Raw genomic sequence first — 19,945 nt, 5'->3', positions numbered from 1 at the left:
TTGCAACATGTCCAAGTTGGAATATCCAGTGACAGTGCGTGCTCTCGGTGAAGAAGAATGGCCCGTAGGGCACAAAAAAACATTTACCTTTGGGGAATCATGCTCAAATTCAATGCATTCGTGTGGACGCTTTGCACCCCAGATTTGACAATTATTCACACTTGTTTTTCTCGAACTCCAACACACAGAAAGCTCGCTCTGCGCCTGAACTCGCTATGCTTGCGACTAGTGCTGACTGTTGGCAAATTACCAGACTACGCTGTGGCGGTATACATGGGGAAAAAAAAAAAGACTTTCATGGTTTCTCTTCAAAATGACAGATGTATGATATCTGTACAACGTTTGGTTCTCTTGCAATAAATAATTGAAAGTGTTCCCGGACTCTATGTACATTCTGTATTGTGAAATGAAATTTGTGATTGACAGAATGATCTGTAGTGTAGCTCAGGTGACTGATCAAAGCAGAACAAGCTGACACCATGTTGATTTATGTGTTTGCAAAGCTAAAGAGCAATATTTGCTGGTTTTAATAATTATGCTGGTGTACTATGAAAATGTGCAGTTTTACTGATGTGCAGCATTAAAGGTGTCTCCAAAATGTGGCATTGTTCCTGTGATTTGTTGTATGAAAGGGTCAGGAAATTTGATGTCAGCGGATAAAACTGGTGTCACATCGAGGCATCAGTTTTTCAAACAGTGAATGAGTAGTTATATGCATACCTAAGCCTTGAGAACAAATTCAAGACCCAATTTCAGCATTAAATAAGTATCAGTTACCAAGGTCAGTAAACTGCTGCCTTCAGATTTACAAGATTTTTGTACAGAAGTGGGAAATTTTCAAATTCCACAATAATTTGTAAAAACCAATGATTTTTGTGTTATGCCAATTTGACATTATCTATCAAATTATCATTTATGCAAAATTTTCCTGTCCTTACAAATAGATTAATCAGCATGAATCATAAGAACTGTAGTGTCTGGATGTATAGTGGAGCCTATCAAATTCTTAATTTATAAGATTTTATAACTTCTTCTACTGCACACTTATGGGCTGAAAATCATATAATTCTTCCAGTAATTTATAATGTCACAATTGAAATGAAAAGCATTTATTTTACTATTCACAGTAAGTGAAACACCTGTGGCACTGTCCATTAGAACTTGAATTATCTAACACTCTTTGATGCACACTGGTCTGCAATAATGCTAATTAATGTTGGGAAGAATATTGCTTACACAAGCACAGTTTCTGGGCTCAAGCTGCATTTTGGCATACTGTTTTAATCAATCACAACACTTCACTACACAGTGCAAGATTCATAATGAAAGCATTATGTGTTTGTGAAATTTCTCATTGGGAGAGAATTGACAACAAAATTTAAATGTCTGCTTAATATGCATGTTTTAATCTTCGCTGGGAGTTGTGTATTGTGCTCTGGTCACTGTAGGTCCTGGGTCAGACATTAGCATGCTCACTGTATATCCCTGATATCAACTATTAAGAATTTGTGGGACACTTATAAGAGGTATTTTCATGTACAAGGTCAATACTGGGGAAGATAGTGCTTGCCATACCCATGGGATTCTGCAAGTTAGGTGTGCATCCTGGGTGACCCTGAACTGTTAATAATGCCACAATGAGCTCAACCAGAAGTAGGTGGGTTTTGCCTGGGAAATACCACTTATTTCTGTGCCATTGTTCCAAGTGCTCATGGTTTTGGCATTATCAAGCAGTATCTCTTCCAATGCATGGCTGACTCCAGACCCACAGACTCCTTTCTGCCATCCATGTAGCATTCGCAATTCGACAGACAGATTACCATCACGCCCTCTCTCCATGAGACACTGTGGAGAAATTTGGAATTTAATCTATGACATTGATGCAAAGATTGGTGATAATGAACTTTATGCCACCACCTTTCCATCCCTTGCTGACCAAATAGTAGCAGGAAAAATTTTATATTTCACCAGAATTTGATCTGACTTACCTCTGAGGCGAGCGTCACCATACAGGTGTGTGCTAGTGACCTCGGCTACTGCACAGGCAGAACTAACAATTACATGAGAAAATTCTGGTCGTATACAAAATCATTAAGTGCATCGAAACCTTCTACCCAGTCACTAGTTGACCACTTTGATGTGGCAATAGAAGACAGCGAAATGAAAGTCATCGTTTTAAATCTCGCGTTTAAGAAATCATTCACACAGGTGGATTATGCAAATATACCACCATTTGACTGTTTTATAGACTCCTGTGTGGAGGAGATAGCAATAACCATTACTGGCATACCAAAGCAACTGAAAGAGTTGAAAACAAACAAGTCACCAGGTCCGGATGGAGTCCTAGTTCAGTTTTACAGTGGCATTGGGCCTTTACTTAGATTGTATTTATTGCCAGTCTCTTGCCTAGTGCAAAGTCCAGTGGAAACGTACCTGTTTCTTCCAGGATGTCGATGACACCTTTGTCATATAGCCTCATGGAAGAGACGAGCTGGATGGTTTCCTTATACATTTCAGTTCCATACACCAAAACATCTATTTTACCATGGAAGTTGAAGTGAATGGAGTGCTACCCTTTCTGGATATCCTGGTGAAGAGAAGAGCGGTTGGGCCACAGCACATATTGTAAGATTACACTCGCTGACCTATACTTACATGCAGACAGCTGGTGCAGAGGAACGATATGCTAAAAACATTGGTATGTAAGACTCGTGCCCAATCTGACAGTGAGAGCCTCTACCAACAACTTGAACATTTAAGGATGGTGTTCCAGAAAAATGGCTACACAGAATGGCAAATTCGAAGAGCTCTACATCATACACTGACTGTACAACAAAACAGTATATTCAGGAGGATGTGGCCATTCTATTTATTTTATTTTGTGGCACATTATCTGGAAAGATTATACGAATTCTTTGAAAGCATCGAGTGAAGACTGTCTTCCTTCCACCAGTGAAAATACAGGCACTCCTTGGTAACGTCAGGGATGATGTTGGACTATGGAAGTCTAAGGTCTGTCAGATCCCCTCCCAACGTGGTATGATTTACAAGTATATAGGTCAAATGGTGTGCTGTTGAAGATGTTTGCCGAGAACACCAGGCAGCAACAGCTCAACAAGTCGGCAGTCATGGAACATCACCTAACAGAATTACATGGAATGCATAATGACCATACTAAGTTTCTGACACAGACATCTAACTTCTGATACTGTGTCATTAAAGAATCTATCAAGATTCGAGTGAGGGAATGGCAGATCAATCATGATAGCAGCTACATCCTTAGTAAGGCCAGAGAATATGCATTGAGTCTGATGGAGGAGGAGGAGGAGAAGGAGAAGGAGATATCCCACAAAAAACTGACTTCGAAGGCAGGCAGAGCAATAAAAGAGACACCATCAGCATGCGTCCTAGGATGTGAACCTCAGATGAATCGAATTGTGGCTGTAGGAGGAGGAAGAGGAGGAGGAGGAGGGAGGAGGGAGGAGGGAGGAGGGAGGAGGGAGGAAAGAGAGGAGAGAAATTCTGGATGCACACTTGCACCTAGGTGCAGATCACATACAGAGTGCCAAGTTAGAGGGAGGCCAGTTCCTACGCAATCAGTCCATCTGCGCACCTGATAGTGGTAGTGTGGTGATTTGTCAAAATATTGTGTCATTGGACTCTGACATCTGGCTGTCACTTATGAATTATTTCATTATTTTTACAGTCTGTAGACAAAAAGCCGTCAGATATGTAACGTTAATTGTGGTTGTATTTATTGATTAATATTAGATGTATTTGTATGTTTTTTTTTTAAACATTTATCTTTTGGGGTCAATTATTATCAGCCATCAATATTTAGACATTGGTGATGAAATGAAAATCAGCATTGATTATTTACCAAGATTACCCATCCCTATTTCTTTCCTGCTTTATTAATAACTTTCAGACAGTTACTATGTTAGTACATTGCTGTATTCACCTTCCTCATTGCTCAGCTACAGATTCTTCTTGAGTTGGACACTTTAAATTTCATGCTAATTGTGTCATCTGTATAGTGATGTTTTTGTGTATTTTCAACACAGTTATTTGATGGATACACATTTACTGTCAGGCGCAGTTGTGTAAGACACATGACATGCTGATAATTGTCTTTTTTGTTCAGTTTATTCAGGACATTTTTATGTAGTTATTTATCAAATAATGATGTTGGTGTGACTTTTTGTGCCACTGCCTTCTTTAATCCAGTTGTCAGTAAGTGTATCATAATTGATGTGTTACTCATAACTCTGTTAGTTAATTTATCCAGTGGAAAGTAGTAAGCTTAATAGTTGGTCTGTGCAGACTAAAAGTGAATGCAGGCTCTAAGTGTTGGTGAAAACTGAAAAAAGTTCCAAAATTTCATGTCATTGCCGCTGTTCTCTTTTTAAATCTACACAGTTTCTGGCATTCAAGCATCCATTTCTTTATGCTTTGTTGTTGAATTAGCAAATTATGTTTGAATGAGGGGGAGGGGAGACAGCTACTTTATTGCATGTCACAGATGTGAGATAGATAATAAAATAAAACTAAAGAAATCATCAAATTGTAGGTCTGTCTGACCACTTCAACTTGGTCTGTTACTACTGGAGCTGTACCCTACCTAACTTTGGCCCATAAATTGGCCCACACTGATAGTTGTTAGAGGGAGATTCAGGCCATGGTTTCAGTTTTGTATGATCCTTATTTCCAATGGCAGAGTTTGAGATTTGATTATGTTTTTTTTTTTTTTTTAAATTGACCACAGGGAGCACTGAGGCTATTGTATTTTAGTACATTTATATGTTGTTTAGCTATTGTGTTATAAGAGGTTATCTGTATTAGCACAGGCCACAAAACTCTACACATTGTTAAATCAAATTTCTAGACAGATAGAAAGAAGCTACTGCAAATGAACTGAATATAATTTTTATGATGTTAATTCCTGGACATACGAATAAATAATTCAACTGTAATTAATGTAGCTATTATTTTAACTGTTTTCAGAATCATGCGTGATGTTGGGAAAAACTTAGGCATTCCATTGCATGTCTTTGGACCAGAAACACACATGACTGCCATAGTAAGCATGGCGCTTGGTAAGAAGCCAATACCAAGTGTGACAGAAGTTGAATTTGCCACAGCAAACTTCTTATTACCAGGAGGACAGAAGGTTTGTGTTATTGAAAAACAATACATTCATATGGTAGATACTTTATTTGCTTTTTAGTCTGAAATTATTACTTAATGTGGGTAACAATTTTTTCACTTTGTTGTTTGAACCCACTCTTCACTTTGTTATAACTGTTCACTTTAGTGCTTGAATTTATTTATTTATTTATTTATTTATTTTTTTTGAAGACTCGTCAATACATGTCCACCTCCATAGCTCGGGTCACTGTGTCTGGCTACTATGTGGAGGACTTGAGTTCGAGGCCCAGTACTGCCAGAATTTTTTTTTTCTTCATGGGAAGACTGGAAAGGGGTGTACTCAGCCTCATGATGCCAGTTGTGGAGTTACTTGAATGTCAGTAGTAGTGGTTCCAAGGTCAACAAAGTTGACAACTGCCGGGAGAGTGGTGTGCTGACTCCACGCCACTCCATACGGCATTCGAATGATGCCATTGGCAGAGGATGACATGGCAATTGGTTGGTCCTGATTGGTCCATTTGGGCCTGAATGCGGAGCGTTGGCTTTTTGCTTTGCTTCAATGAGGGACTATGGCAGAGTACAGTTTATCTGCCTGCTTTTATGTCAGTTTATAAAATGTGGAGTATAATTTGAGGTTGTGGTTCATACTATATGGTTTGTGCATATTTTTCCATGATTGGACCATTGTTAGAAGAAACTGAAAATTAGAATTGGGCTTCTAGTACAGCATACAGGTTAAACTTCCCTCCAAACACACCATTTTCAGTGGGATATGTAGGAGAACTGTTATTGTGGTTGGCCATAAGAAATAAGCTGTGCATAGGATTGTAATACTTGCATAGGTACCTAGCTGTTGAATAACAGATATAAAAACAAGAGCTTCTGGCTAAATTTGGGGTTTTGTGCTCAGTTTTAATTTTCTACTAATTCACATCATAATTAAAATATAATCCACAAAAGCAGCATTTTTGGACAATATGGCTTTTGGATACCTGACTTAAGCAAGCCATGTGATACCCAAAAAATTTCAGTTAAGTTCTTCTGCATGGAAGTAAATGCTCAGTTCTGCTTCATTTAGTTATGAATTTAATCTTTGAGTGTTGTGTCGGCCCCTGTTCGAGTCAGCACCAACACAAACAAGGAAGGAGAGAAGTTGTGATGGCCAGTGGCAGGAATACAAAATGATCTGTACAGAACACTTTATTTCTAAAAAGGAGAGAAACATAGCATAACTTTTCATTGTGGGGTGGCTTTATGTGCTTCCTGTGCCTCCTAATGCAAGTTCTTTTGGACACTAGTACGACTCGCAGAACACAGGCTAAATTGTCTTCATATTACTCAGTACTGATGCTCTTGAAGTCTGCAACCGAACTAGGTGTGACAAGTGATAGGTGCCTGGTTAAGTTAGTGTTGACAGTGGGTGCTGAACTCTCTCTACCTGGAGGTGTGGTGCTGCCCACTCGTTTTATTGGTGCACAGGTCAGCGCCTTCTTGATGCCATTTCACGGCACTGCACTGGTCTATGTTCAGTTGATGCTTTAGGACTGCACATTAAGTACTTTGTTGAAAACAAAACAGTAAAATTGTTATTTCACTTTGGCCATACTGTTTTTGATGTAGTTTTTCTGTGTTCTCATCAAATGTCAATTAAAAAAGTTTTGAAAATGCTCTGTAAAACAATGTCATGATCACTAAGTTTTCTGCTTCTTCTCCAGTTTGAGCATGCTCATTACGTAATGCTCTTTTTATGTAAAAAAGCATTAAAGTCTAATGATTTAAAATTCATAAATGCATTTGGAGAAACCTGCATGTTTGCATTCACTTTCAAGGAGCTTTTTATGTTACAGTCCGAGTTTTGAACATACTGTAGATTGCACTTGAAATGCATAGTAATGCAGGAAACAGTAATTTTTTGCTGTTTACACTTACTGTTGAGTCTTTGAGAGGGTAGGAGTGTTCAGAGTAACTCTAACTCAACCAACAAATGAGACTGTTGCACTGAAGATGGTTCACATCCCACACCTACTTTCTGAGCTGCGATTCCATTAGTATATTAGGCTATGAGACTACAGACAGGTTAAATTCCAGTGTCAAAGAGCAAAGAGCAAGAGCAAAGAGCAAAGAATTAGAATCCTTGAATTTCATTTAAGTTGGTGACTGACTGTAATACAGCAAGTAGTATGATTGATTGAAAAGAGGATTTGATCATTCCAGATTTGTATTAATGTGTTATCCTGTTTCTAATGTCACCAGTTTTAATCATATTGTAGTTATATTCCAGGTATCATGTTACTATATAAGTCACTAAGTCACTAGTTGGTTTGTTTATGTATGTGAGAGTGGTAAGATCTGTTATATTTATGTGAAATTGTGAGATGGTGTTGGAATTCCCTGGAACAGCAAAAGGAAACAAGCATTGCCCAGACTGTGGAAGGTCACATTTATTGAATCACTCACTAATAGTGCTAGCCAGGGAACAGGCTGTCATTGCCAGCAAGCAGTCACTGAGAGAGATGAGTGATTTAAGTCCTGAAACATTGAAGTCTTTGGGCATCTTTACTCGATTTGCTAGTGTTGGTCGTTGCTGCCTATGTTATCTTTGTCTCTTTGCAGTGGTAGGTCAGCATTGTAAGTCAAGTCAAGTCAGTTCAAGTCAGTCTGTGGCGCAAGACTGTGATCGGGTTATTGGCCTGACTTCACAGCAGAAGGAGAGTGAAGGTGGTGGGCCCGTCACCCCAGCTTTACACTTAAGAAAGATCACTGGTACTCATTTTAAAGCAGGCTGCGTATATTTGGGCCATCCTGGAGGGACTGGAATGAGGAAAAGTTCCCACCCCTCTCTGGAATTGAACCGGTGCCTCCAGGGCCAGAATCTTGCACTCTTCTTGCTAGACCACCATGACCACAGGTGAACTTTGTACCCAGCAGGAACAAAACTTCAATTAATCTTATTCATCAGTCATTGTAGATACATAGTGTAGTTATGGGACGTGTGTGACACATTTAATCAGCTGCTGTCCGCCTGCTGGGCTGGGTGGTAATGTGCTTGCCTCCCAAGCACTGGGCCGCGGTTCGGTTCCAGCTGGGTTGGAGATTTTGTCCACTCGGGTACTGGGTGTTGTGTTGTCCTCATCATCATTTCATTCTCATCATTGGCCGCAAGTTGCCCAATGTGGTGCCGACTGAAATAAGACTTGCACATGGCAGTCGCACTGAATGGGACATCCCAGCCAACAATGCCGTACGATCATTTTATTTCAATCAGCAGTTACATGACTCAGGGTAAAGTATGTGGTCAATGTGTTTTATATTTAGTGCAATAACTGCTATGGAGGGGAGGTGGCTACCTGCACGACTGCTATACTTCCAATCACCCAGTAACATAAACCATGCAGCTTTACAGTGAAAAACCAGTCTCATTGTATTTATTGCCACTGTAGCACACCCAAAACTTTTTTTTTCATGGAGGTGAATTTGTGTTTAAACATAAGTGTTGGAGAGTCATATCACAGTCCACTCTATAATACACATCATTGTTAGCTGTTACCTCAGACAGTTTTGTAGCGCTGCCATCTGTTGATGAAATACACTGATACTCCCAAAAATTGTGGATAGTGGTTAGAAAATCACTTTCAAAGCCAGTTTTATCATATTATTATCTTTAAAAAGATAAAAGAATATGAGGAATTTCTTTATGAGCACCCTTTTGTATAAAGACATACATTATGTATGGTGACAGTCAGTCATGAGAAACCTAAGATGTCAACATTGAAATTTGTAATTATACTTGAATATATTATGTGCCTCACATAACTGGAAATTTCATTTTTCAGGACAGTCCTCAGCAGTCTCGCAAAGGATCACTGGCATCAGCTACGGGAAATTCAGCTCAAAGAGAGGCACCAATTAGAAGCCTCTCATCAAGTGGAGGTGAAGATGTTAGAGATGGAACACAGAGAGGAGTTCTTTTTACAAAAAATACAAAGGCAATTGTGTGGGGAATGCAGAGCAGAGCTGTCCAGGTTAATCTTCATATCTACAAATTTATTTAGAAATGTTTGTTGCAGTAGAAATATTACATGAACCAAAGACAGTGACACGCTAAAAACTCCTACCAATTTCATTTTATGTTTGTGCTATCAGCAGTGTATTTATGGTAAATATGTTATGGAAATGTAATTATGTTTCAGAGTATGTTGGACTTTGACTTCGTTTGTCGTCGATCAGAACCATCTGTGGTTGCTATGGTGTATCCTTTTACTGGAGATCATAAGCAGAAATTTTATTGGGGTCATAAGGAGATCCTTATTCCAGGTACCATAAAATTTTCTAATAATTTCTATCTGACATGTACAGCAGCTTGGATCATATATAATGGGACAACATTCATTTCTGTTCATTTACATACTAAATATGTTTGATGGAAATCAACTGGTTGCTTTTAAGTACCAAAATAAAGTTCAAATAATTCACAGAATTAATATAATTTTTGTAATTGAGACTCCTGGAAGCAATCAGTTGATTTTTTTCTGTTTTTCTGACAGTCTACAAGAAAATGGAAGATGCCATGACTAAACACAGATCTGCAGATGTATTAGTGAATTTTGCTTCTCTCAGGTCAGCTTATGAGAGTACTTTGGAGGCGATGAACTATCCTCAGGTAGGTACTGTAGGAGAACATGCTTATTTGTGACTTTACATTCTTAAGTGTTCTATCAATGGAAAATGTGTAAAGTGTATCAACTATCTTTTTCTTTGTGGTATATGAGTAACAGGATATTCAGTGTTGCCTTTTGGTCTGTTAATTTTTTGAATCATTTAAATGTTATTGGATATGTTTGTCTTCCTGGCAAACATATTTGAACAGACAGGCATCTCAGACATTTACTTAAAGTAGTTTTTCATATATACATTTTTTTAAAGGTACGAACAATTGCCATAATTGCTGAGGGAATACCAGAGAATCTTACACGTAAACTTATTGTACAAGCACATAAGAAGGGTGTGAGCATCATTGGTCCAGCAACAGTTGGAGGTCTGAAGCCTGGTTGTTTCAAGATCGGCAACACAGGTGGCATGATGGATAACATTCTGCATTCGAAACTGTATAGGCCTGGAAGGTAAGACAATTACAACAGATACATGGCAGAGTAATAATCAAGCATAGGAAAGAAATTTCATATTTCAACCAGTAAAAATAAGTCTACACCATTTTAATTGTTCAAATCAGCTTTTTAATTTATTAGAATTATACCTTATAGACACATTCTCATATTTGAATGAATGAATGAATGAATGAATGAATGAATAGAAACGGACTATGGACTACCCCAATTTTACAAACCAGTGATTAGATCTTGGCTTATTACAGCTTGTACTTATGTGGACTAGGATTACATTTCTGGGCAAAGATTTTTGTTGATATTGTGAAGGCTTACAAATACCCTAACTGGCTTAGAAGTCATTTGAGTTTGACATGGCTTGCCAGCAATAGAATCTTGGAGGCAGATTTTTTATGTAGTGCTCTAAGTTACAGACTTTGCCACACATTGTTGATGGTCCAGCACAAGTTTAGTGGCACCCTTGTGTGTTTGGAGTATCGTAGTGCTGTGATTACTTTTCACAGAGTTAATGATACTACTGTATATACTTGAATAATCTGCGCATGTTTTTTCCTGAATTTTAGGATGAAAAACTGGGGTGCATGCATTATTTGAAACATTGTTGGTACTGCTCCGCCTCCTACAATACATCCCATTATACTATTGCATTGTTGCGGCCTCAGTCTGTGACGCATCAGTAGCACGTTAGGAGTGAAGTATTAACGTCTTCAAACTTGTTAATTATGGCTAAAAGTTCTCGTTACTGCTTGTACACTGCTAAAGAAAAAATGAAAATTATTGATGAAGCCGAGAATATTGGAAACTGTGCAGCAGGAAGAAAGTACGACGTGAGTGAGAGTTGTATTACTACTGGCGAAAAATTAAAACGCAGCGTCAAGTAACTACCATGATAGTAATCACTGGGCATTTCGCGGCCAAACAGTAAAGCATCTGGACCTCGAGAAAAGGCTCTGCAATTATGTAGATGAGAAGCGACAATACGGATGCGCGGTGACGAGTGAAATGTGGCAACTTAAAGCATTGTCTTTAGCCAAAGGACTAGGCATTACCAGTTTCAAAGCTAGCCGGGGCTGGCTATCAAGATTTTTCAACCGGAATGGTTTAGGATTCCGGAGGAAAACTACTATTGCTCAGTGGCTTCCAGGCGATTACGAGGAAAAAATAGTGAATTTTACGTTATGTGATAAATCTGCGCCGTAAACAGTCCTATATATTATCGCAAATTGGTAATGTGGATCAAACACCGGTCTATTTTGAGATGCCGCTTGACAACACAGTGAACAGGAAAGGAGAATCCAGCATCATGATATGAACTGGCGGCAGTGAGAAACAAAGATGTACAGTGATGTTGTGTGTAACTTGCGATGGACGAAAGCTACCACCTTACGTTATATTTAAAAGGGAAACTATTCCAAAAATATCAGTAAAAGGCATACCGGTATTAGTGAGAGCAAATCTGAAAGGGTGGATGGACAATGAACTTATAATTGACTGGGTGACACATGTTTGGCAATGTGGTCCTGGTGCGTTACTGAATTTACGCAACATATTGGTCCTGGACAGCTTCCGCGGACATACAACTATGGAAGTGCGAGACAAATTACAAAAAGGGAAAACTGACTTGGTCATTATCCCTGGAGGCCTAACATCCATCCTACAACCACAAGATGAGTGTATAAATTGGCCATTCAAAGCTGCACTTACACAGCGATATACTCAATGGATGGCTGATGAAAACCATAAGTTCACACCTAATGGAAAAATCAAACGGCCGGATTTGTCCCAGATTTGTGAATGGGTGAAAAATGCATGGGACTCTATTCTGCAACCATTGGTGGAAATTTTCTTTTTTTGCTATTGTAGGTACGTGTAGAGTCCCGGCTGGCGGTGATAATATTCCCCGGCCGTCCGCCCGCCCGTCTAATGGGCCAGCTGCACGCTGCTGGCTGCCCGCCCGCCGGCTGGCCAGCTGCACGCCGCTGAATCGATTGCGTTTTAACAATGTATCAACCTGTACAGCAGCGTTGCTTCAAACCGATAGTTATTATGTGTACTTTTGAACACATCATAGCATTGGAACAATTTTTTTTGTAAATAAAACAAATCAAAGCAAAAAATAATTTTTTTTTCCTCTTCCTCAAAATTAGGGTGCGCAGATTATTTGAGGGCATGGATTATTCGAGTATATACGGTAAATTCTACAGAGCTCAACATGCTGAAATTTCAAACACATGTGGGAAAAGAAGAGTGAAGTGAAGCTGGAAGTAAAGAGCCTTTTAAAGGCTGTTAGAGGATGGTATTCTTTCACAACATTTTTAATTTTGCTTAGGAGAGAAAAGATACAGGGTGTCAGTAAGATGCATCAGTAGCTATGTGACGGTGTGGTATTTGTACCTGTTTATATACTGTTTACATTTATTGAAACAAACTGTTCCTGTTACTGCACATCTTATGCAAATGGAAAAAACTGCAAAAATAATTTATTTGTAACATTTATCAGTACACTCACTAAAGTTTTGAGAGCATTCCAGATTTTACTTTGATATTTTCTTTTTTTCAGTGTTGCATATGTCTCAAGATCAGGTGGCATGTCAAATGAACTTAACAACATAATATCAAAATCAACAAATGGTGTCCTGGAGGGTGTAGCTATTGGTGGAGATCGGTACCCAGGAACAAATTTTATGGACCACATATTGAGATACCAGGCTGATCCAGAGGTATAAAATGTTGTTTATGCAGCTGTCTTTAATTCCAAAAATTTAATGAATCATGGTTTTTTTCTGTATCTGAAGGCCTGTATAAATAATTTTTAGTAGATAAGACATATTTAAATCTTTCTGACACTATGTAAGAACTCTTCAAACATGGAAGTTCTCTCACTTCTGCTCCAATATTGAAAGACGTAGGACACTTTCTTATTGTGTTCATTTGCGTGCCTTGCTGTTGAAGTAGATATGATGCATGTTTTCAGTAGAAATGATGCATGTTTTCAGTTCTTTGTCTAAAATACTGTACCCCCACTTAAAATACTCAAGAGTACCGCATGTGGAAAAATGTTATCTCAGGAAAAAACAGATGACTTTGTTTGTATACATGTAGCTCTGATGTTGACATTGAATGAAGTGCTGGGGAAGTTAAGATATTTGACTCATGTTCAGAAGGAGCATCTTTCAAAATCCCATCCATTCCCCCTTATTCAGGTTTTATATGGTTTCCTTAAATCTCATCAAATAAATGCTGGGGTGTTTCTTTTATTGGTATGATGAATGGCAGTTAGCTCTAAATGTAGAAAAATGTAAGTTAAAGCAGATGAGTGGGAAAAATAGACCCATAATGAGAATACAGCATTATTAGCATTCTACTTGACAGTGTCTCATTGTTTCAATATCTGGGCACAACATTGTAGAGCTATATGAAATGGAACAAGCATGTACAGATTGTAGTACGGAAGGTGAATGGTTGACTCTGGGTTAGTGGGAGAATTTTTCCAAATTGTGAGTCATCTGTAAAGGAGACAGCATATAGGACACTAGTGGGTCCTGTTCTCGAGTACTGCTAGTGTATTTGGGATGCTCACCAGGCCGTATTAAAGGAAGACATCGAAGCAATTCAGAGGCAGGCTGCTAGATTTGTTACTAGTAGGTTTGTGCGAGGTGCATTCAAGTTCTAAGGCCTCCAATTTTTTTTCTGATTAACTACTCACCCGAAATCGATGAAACTGGCGTTACTTCTAGACGTAATCGCCCTGCAGACGTACACATTTTTCACAACGCTGACGCCATGATTCCATGGCAGCGGCGAAGGCTTCTTTAGGAGTCTGTTTTGACCACTGGAAAATCGCTGAGGCAATAGCAGCACAGCTGGTGAATGTGCGGCCACGGAGAGTGTCTTTCATTGTTGGAAAAAGCCAAAAGTCACTAGGAGCCAGGTCAGGTGAGTAGGGAGCATGAGGAATCACTTCAAAGTTGTTATCACGACGAAACTGTTGCGTAACGTTAGCTCGATGTGCGGGTGCGTTGTCTTTGTGAAACAGCACACGCGCAGCCTTTCCCGGACTTTTTTGTTGCAGTGCAGGAAGGAATTTGTTCTTCAAAACATTTTCGCAGGATGCACCTGTTACCGTAGTGCCCTTTGGAACGCAATGGGTAAGGATTATGCCCTCGCTGTCCCAGAACATGGACACCATCATTTTTTCAGCACTGGCGGTTACCCGAAATTTTTTTGGTGGCGGTGAATCTGTGTGCTTCCATTGAGCTGACTGGCGCTTTGTTTCTGGATTGAAAAATGGCATCCACGTCTCATCCATTGTCACAACCGACGAAAAGAAAGTCCCATTCATGCTGTCGTTGCATGTCAACATTGCTTGGCAACATGCCACACGGGCATCCATGTGGTCGTCCGTCAGCATTCGTGACACCCACCTGGATGACACTTTTCGCATTTTCAGGTCGTCATGCAGGATTGTGTGCACAGAACCCACAGAAATGCCAACTCTGGAGGCGATCTGTTCAACAGTCATTCGGCGATCCCCCAAAACAATTCTCTCCACTTTCTCGATCATGTCGTCAGACCGGCTTGTACGAGCCCGAGGTTGTTTCGGTTTGTTGTCACACGATGTTCTGCCTTCATTAAACTGTTGCACCCACGAACGCACTTTCGACACATCCATAACTCCATGACCACATGTCTCCTTCAACTGTCGATGAATTTCAATTGGTTTCACACCACGCAAATTCAGAAAACGAATGATTGCGCGCTGTTCAAGTAAGGAAAACGTCGCCATTTTAAGTATTTAAAACAGTTCTCATTCTCGCCGCTGGCGGTAAAATTCCATCTGCCGTACGGTGCTGCCATCTCTGAGACATATTGACAATGAACGCAGCCTCATTTTAAAACAATGCGCATGTTTCTATCTCTTTGCAGTCCAGTGAAAAAAAATCGGAGGCCTTAGAACTTGAATGCACCTCGTACAGCAAGCAATTTTTTACAGAGTTGCTTCAGAAACTAAAATGGGATTCCCTGGAGAGAAGGCAGTGTTCTTTTCAGGGAACACAACTAAGAAAATTTAGAGGACTGACATTTGAAGCTCACTGCAGAATGATTATCCTGCCGTAAATGTACATTTTGCGCAAGGACCTCAAAGATAAGCTAAAAGAAATTAGTGCTGATGTGGAGGCACATAGACAGTTATTTTTCCCTTACTCTGTTTGTGAGTGGAACAGGAAGGGAAATCACTAGTAGCAGTACAGGGTATCTGATGCCATGCTCTCTACAGTGGCTTGCAGTGAGTGTATGTTGATATGTAGATGTAGAATAGGCTACAACTGATTTTTTTCATCTCTTATTATCTCTGCATTGGCGGGAATTAAATTCTTATTTTTTCTTCCTTCGAAGTTAGAAGATGCAAGTAATTGGCTATGTTACATGTTTTCGATGTTACATGTAGTACCTCTTACTTCATATCAAAGGAGTCTGCAAATGTGAGGAAAAAAGTGGCAATACATTCAAAAACTTAATTTACCAGGGAGAAATGTGGTTATATATAAGAGCATAGTGATTTTTAAAGGACAGATTTCTACTCCTGCACTTCACACTGGGGGTTGTACAAAGTATATTCAAAGATTTTGCTGTAAATATGATTTACAAATTGGTTATTTTTTGTTTCCTTCAGTAGTATGATGACATAGCAACAGAAATTTTAGTGATCCCAGTTCTCCATTTACATTTTGAAAAGTTCACTTGCCACAGGTTTTGCAGGCACTTGCGTGTTTAAGGCTGTCGCATCCACAGTAGCACTCAAAAGTATAGAAAGCATTAGTTACATTTACATAAAGATAAATGCTAGTGGACAATTGAAAAGTGTGTAGTTATAATCCATTTAGTACAAAACTACATTTAGTTTACACAAAGTTATCTTTCATCAAAACAGGAGTTACGAATGTTGCTCAAAAGTAATTTGTAGGTCTAAGTATGTAAGAATAAAACAAAACTATTTTAGAATCTGAGGAACAAATAAGTATTTTCTTGCATACCCATTTGCTTTGATCACAGCTGCACATCCATTTGGCACTGAACCCACAAGCTTTTGTAATAGGCCAAGTGGGAGTTCTGAGAAACCATTTGTCCAATAAAACAGCAGCAGACTGATCTCTATTTGAGTAGTTTCTATGACAAACATGTCAGTCCATTGCATCCAAGAGGTGTTCTGTTGGATTTAGATCTGGGGTTTGGCTTGGCCATTCCAAAAGTTTGATTATTTCTGAAAAGATTTTTTTCCCCACTGACAGTAGTTGTGTTTTGAATCGTTGTCCTGCTGAAATATCGTATTACATGGCATATTCTTTCTCCCGTGTGGAACCATATTCTTCTCAAAAATGCCACTGTACAGCAAACTACCCATTTTGCCACCTATTTGGACTAGAGGACCTACCCCATGTCTAGAAAAACACCCCCACACCATGATGCTGCCACCGTTGAGTTTAATGGTTGGTACCTAGTACTTTTTGTTGCCTCTTAAGTTTCAAGTTCCTTTGCAAACTCTTTCCTGGCCTTTCTGTTTTTTTGAATTTGACTTGATACTTTACCATTTACGTCACCTGCTACTAGGTGGCATTTTACAGTAGATAATTGTAGGTACGGTCCATGCTACTGCTCCTGATCATCCATAATTTGTCAAGCTGATTTTCTTGGATCAGCAACTGATTCACTACAAATTGTTATGTACTCCCACCTTGTTCTCCAGGATGACCTTACCTTGGCTTATTGGCTATTGTTCCTCCCTGATTTCACTGTTGACTGCACACGCTTATTAGTTGTTGTGATATACCATAGTCTCTAGCAGCACTAGACTGCAAATTTCCTTTCTCCAAAGCATGCAAAGTGCTAGTCTCACATCAACCGAGTATTCTTTATGTTTTGGCCTGCTTCTAGTTGTCTCTAAAAATAAACAAACACTGTGTGAATGCCTAAGTAACAAAAGTTAGTGAATACTGTACCACCAAAGCAAATTTCAAAATACCTTTGAGCTAAAGGAATATATACTTATGTTGTTATTGTATGACCTTGCATGATTACTAGTTGTGTAACGACAGGGGCATCAAGCTCTTCATGGAGTGACACAGTTACATGCATTGCTCTCTTGTGACTGCATGCAAACAGTACTGATACCATAACACTGCAACTACAAAATTGTTTTGAGCGCTACTGTATACAGGAGATGGATTATGTGCCACCACTGTGGAACAGAATGCCATTCTACCATGAGGACTTTTACCACACACTGCACTGTGGCTTACTAGGTAGAGTTGTGTGAGCTGTTGCAGAATAAAAACCAACATCACAGAAAAATTAATGCAACAGTAAATTATGAAAGTTATGAGAAGAGACAGGAAAGTTTTGCAAAAGTGATAATGCAAAAAATAATGCAAAATTATCAGTTTTTAGCAAAATAATGCAAAATCAGCAATTTTTATGTGATATTGCAAAATTTATAATTTTGCCATATAAAAATCTCGTAAATCTGAGGACAGCAGTTTACTAAGATTCGTAACCAATAGGTACTAATTGTTGAAACAGTATTTTGACTTGTAATCTCATCAATGCTAATGTTCATGTATAATCTTACACTGACAGTTCATTTTCCACGTAATGAGCTTGAAGTTTGGCAAAAATGTATCATCGAATTTGACAAAAAAAACTGCATTGAATTTGGCAAAATATAACATTGAATTTGCCAAAAAATAATGAGTTTGGTGAAAAAGAACACTGAGCAAGGCAAAAAATGACACTGATTGTGCCAAAAAGTGATGCCGACTGTGCCAAAAAATTACACTCTCTGTACCAAAAAGTGACACTGTCTATCTAAAAACATTTTGGCAAAAAAATGCACCAAAATGTCAAAACAATACTAGATTTGGTAAATAAATATAGCAAATTTGGCAAAAAGTAATATGAAATTTGTCAAAAAGTAGTAACGAACTTGCAAATATATTTATTAATTTGGAAAAATAATAATGTATCTGGAACAAAATGACATGGCTTTTGACAAAAAAAAGGAGGGGGGGGGGTCGAATGTGGCAAGAAATATCACTGAATTGGGCTGTAAAATAAAACTCTTTTTTTCCCATCCGTAGTTAGAGTTTGCCTTGTATCTACATATCATGTGTGTCTTATGAGCATGTTTTCTCCCCATGCCGATATGTTATAAATACAAAGTTTCGGCTTACATGTTAATGTATGAACCTATTAACAGAGCAACAAATCTCAGAAAGAGCACATTGAACAACATATCCACTGCTATGTTTATAGAGTCTTATGTTAACAAGCAAGCTGTAATAAGCAGTTACTTTTTAGGGTGCAAAATTTTGTTGACTATCCCTGTACACTGTAAAATGTTGGTTTGTGTCCAGGCACTGCTTAAAAAAGCTTATTTTTGAAACTAATCAGAGTAAATACAATAAGGACAATATTGTGGAGCCAAAATGGAACAATGGTTATATGCTTCTCACATAATTTTACCCAGTTTATGTAAAATACTGAAATAAGAATATTCATTATGGTGTGAGTTTTTTGTTATGTCAGCTTGCTTCCTATGTTTAGATTTCCATGGATGTTGCATGTGAATTCCCATTGGAGGTTCTAATAGCTCACCACAATGATACTTACTATTTTCTAACTGCCAGTTCAATTTTTATTCGTGTTATTTTCATAACTTCTTGTACATACAAATTTTCCTTACTACAGCCGTATCAAATGAGAAGTAACATATGTTTCATGTTATTTATTTTGCCCATAGGTGAAAATGATTGTCCTATTGGGAGAAGTCGGTGGTGTAGAAGAATATGCAGTTTGTAAGGCCCTAAAGGATAAACGGATTACTAAACCACTTGTAGCATGGTGCATAGGCACATGTGCAGGTAAGAATGTAGTTTCTGATACTGTAGTTACTTTAGTCTCACCAAAGTGTATCTTGTTGTGTCAAACACTGCACATTTTCTATGCATTTATCAAAACTCATATAATGCCTTTTAGAGCAGGGGCAGTAAGAAAGTGGCTCAGACTGAATATCCCAGGAGTGTTGATTATTTGCCATAACTTCCTTCAAATGATTGCATATTAACTGCTTTGTTGCATCACTTTCTGTTCAGATGTTACACTTGACACCCTTAAGTTAAATTTGATATGATTTTTTTGTGAGTAAAATAGCTGGATTTCAATTTGCAGTCCATAATGTCAGTTTGTAAAAATATCTGTCTTTAAAAATTAATAAATAGCTTCTTCTTTTTTAACAAATGCCACTAGTCTCAGTGACAGGTAGTAATGAAGAAAAAATGTCTAATTTAAAATAAATTATTCAGAGTGTTCATTAAGAAAATATACTGTGGTGGGTTTGTGTTGTGGCCTGTTCTGCAACTTGAATTGTCATTATATGTTTAGGTTATACACATTTTGCTTTTATTTGTTGAAGCATTGTCTTCAGTGTACATTATGTTTGTAATTAGCTTTCTTAAATTATTTTACAATGTCTGTGGAATGCATTTGCTATTCATTTTAGGCCTGAACAGCTCATTTGACCTGTTGATTTATGGGAAAGCTATAATTGCTATTGAGTCTATGCAAATGCTTTCACTTAAAGACAAGTTTCCAATATTGTACATATAAATCTTCACATA

General features: G+C 38.4%; 1 protein-coding gene across 4 annotated transcripts in view; it reads left to right on the top strand.

Annotated features, from left to right (window-relative positions):
• The window catches only part of LOC124555694 (ATP-citrate synthase), a 171,887-nt gene that overhangs the window by 122,698 nt on the left and 29,244 nt on the right, over positions 1–19,945 (top strand). For all 4 annotated transcript variants that reach the window (XM_047129698.1, XM_047129700.1, XM_047129697.1 and 1 more), the window contains exons 8-14: positions 5,005–5,170; positions 8,982–9,170; positions 9,339–9,462; positions 9,693–9,808; positions 10,072–10,268; positions 12,832–12,991; positions 19,069–19,189. In XM_047129698.1, coding sequence (XP_046985654.1) covers positions 5,005–5,170; positions 8,982–9,170; positions 9,339–9,462; positions 9,693–9,808; positions 10,072–10,268; positions 12,832–12,991; positions 19,069–19,189 — 1,073 coding nt within the window. The remainder of the gene's footprint in view (positions 1–5,004; positions 5,171–8,981; positions 9,171–9,338; positions 9,463–9,692; positions 9,809–10,071; positions 10,269–12,831; positions 12,992–19,068; positions 19,190–19,945) is intronic.

This window comes from Schistocerca americana, chromosome X (assembly GCF_021461395.2).
Source record: "Schistocerca americana isolate TAMUIC-IGC-003095 chromosome X, iqSchAmer2.1, whole genome shotgun sequence".
Taxonomy (NCBI): domain Eukaryota; kingdom Metazoa; phylum Arthropoda; class Insecta; order Orthoptera; family Acrididae; genus Schistocerca; species Schistocerca americana.
This window is presented reverse-complemented; position numbering and strand designations above follow the sequence as displayed.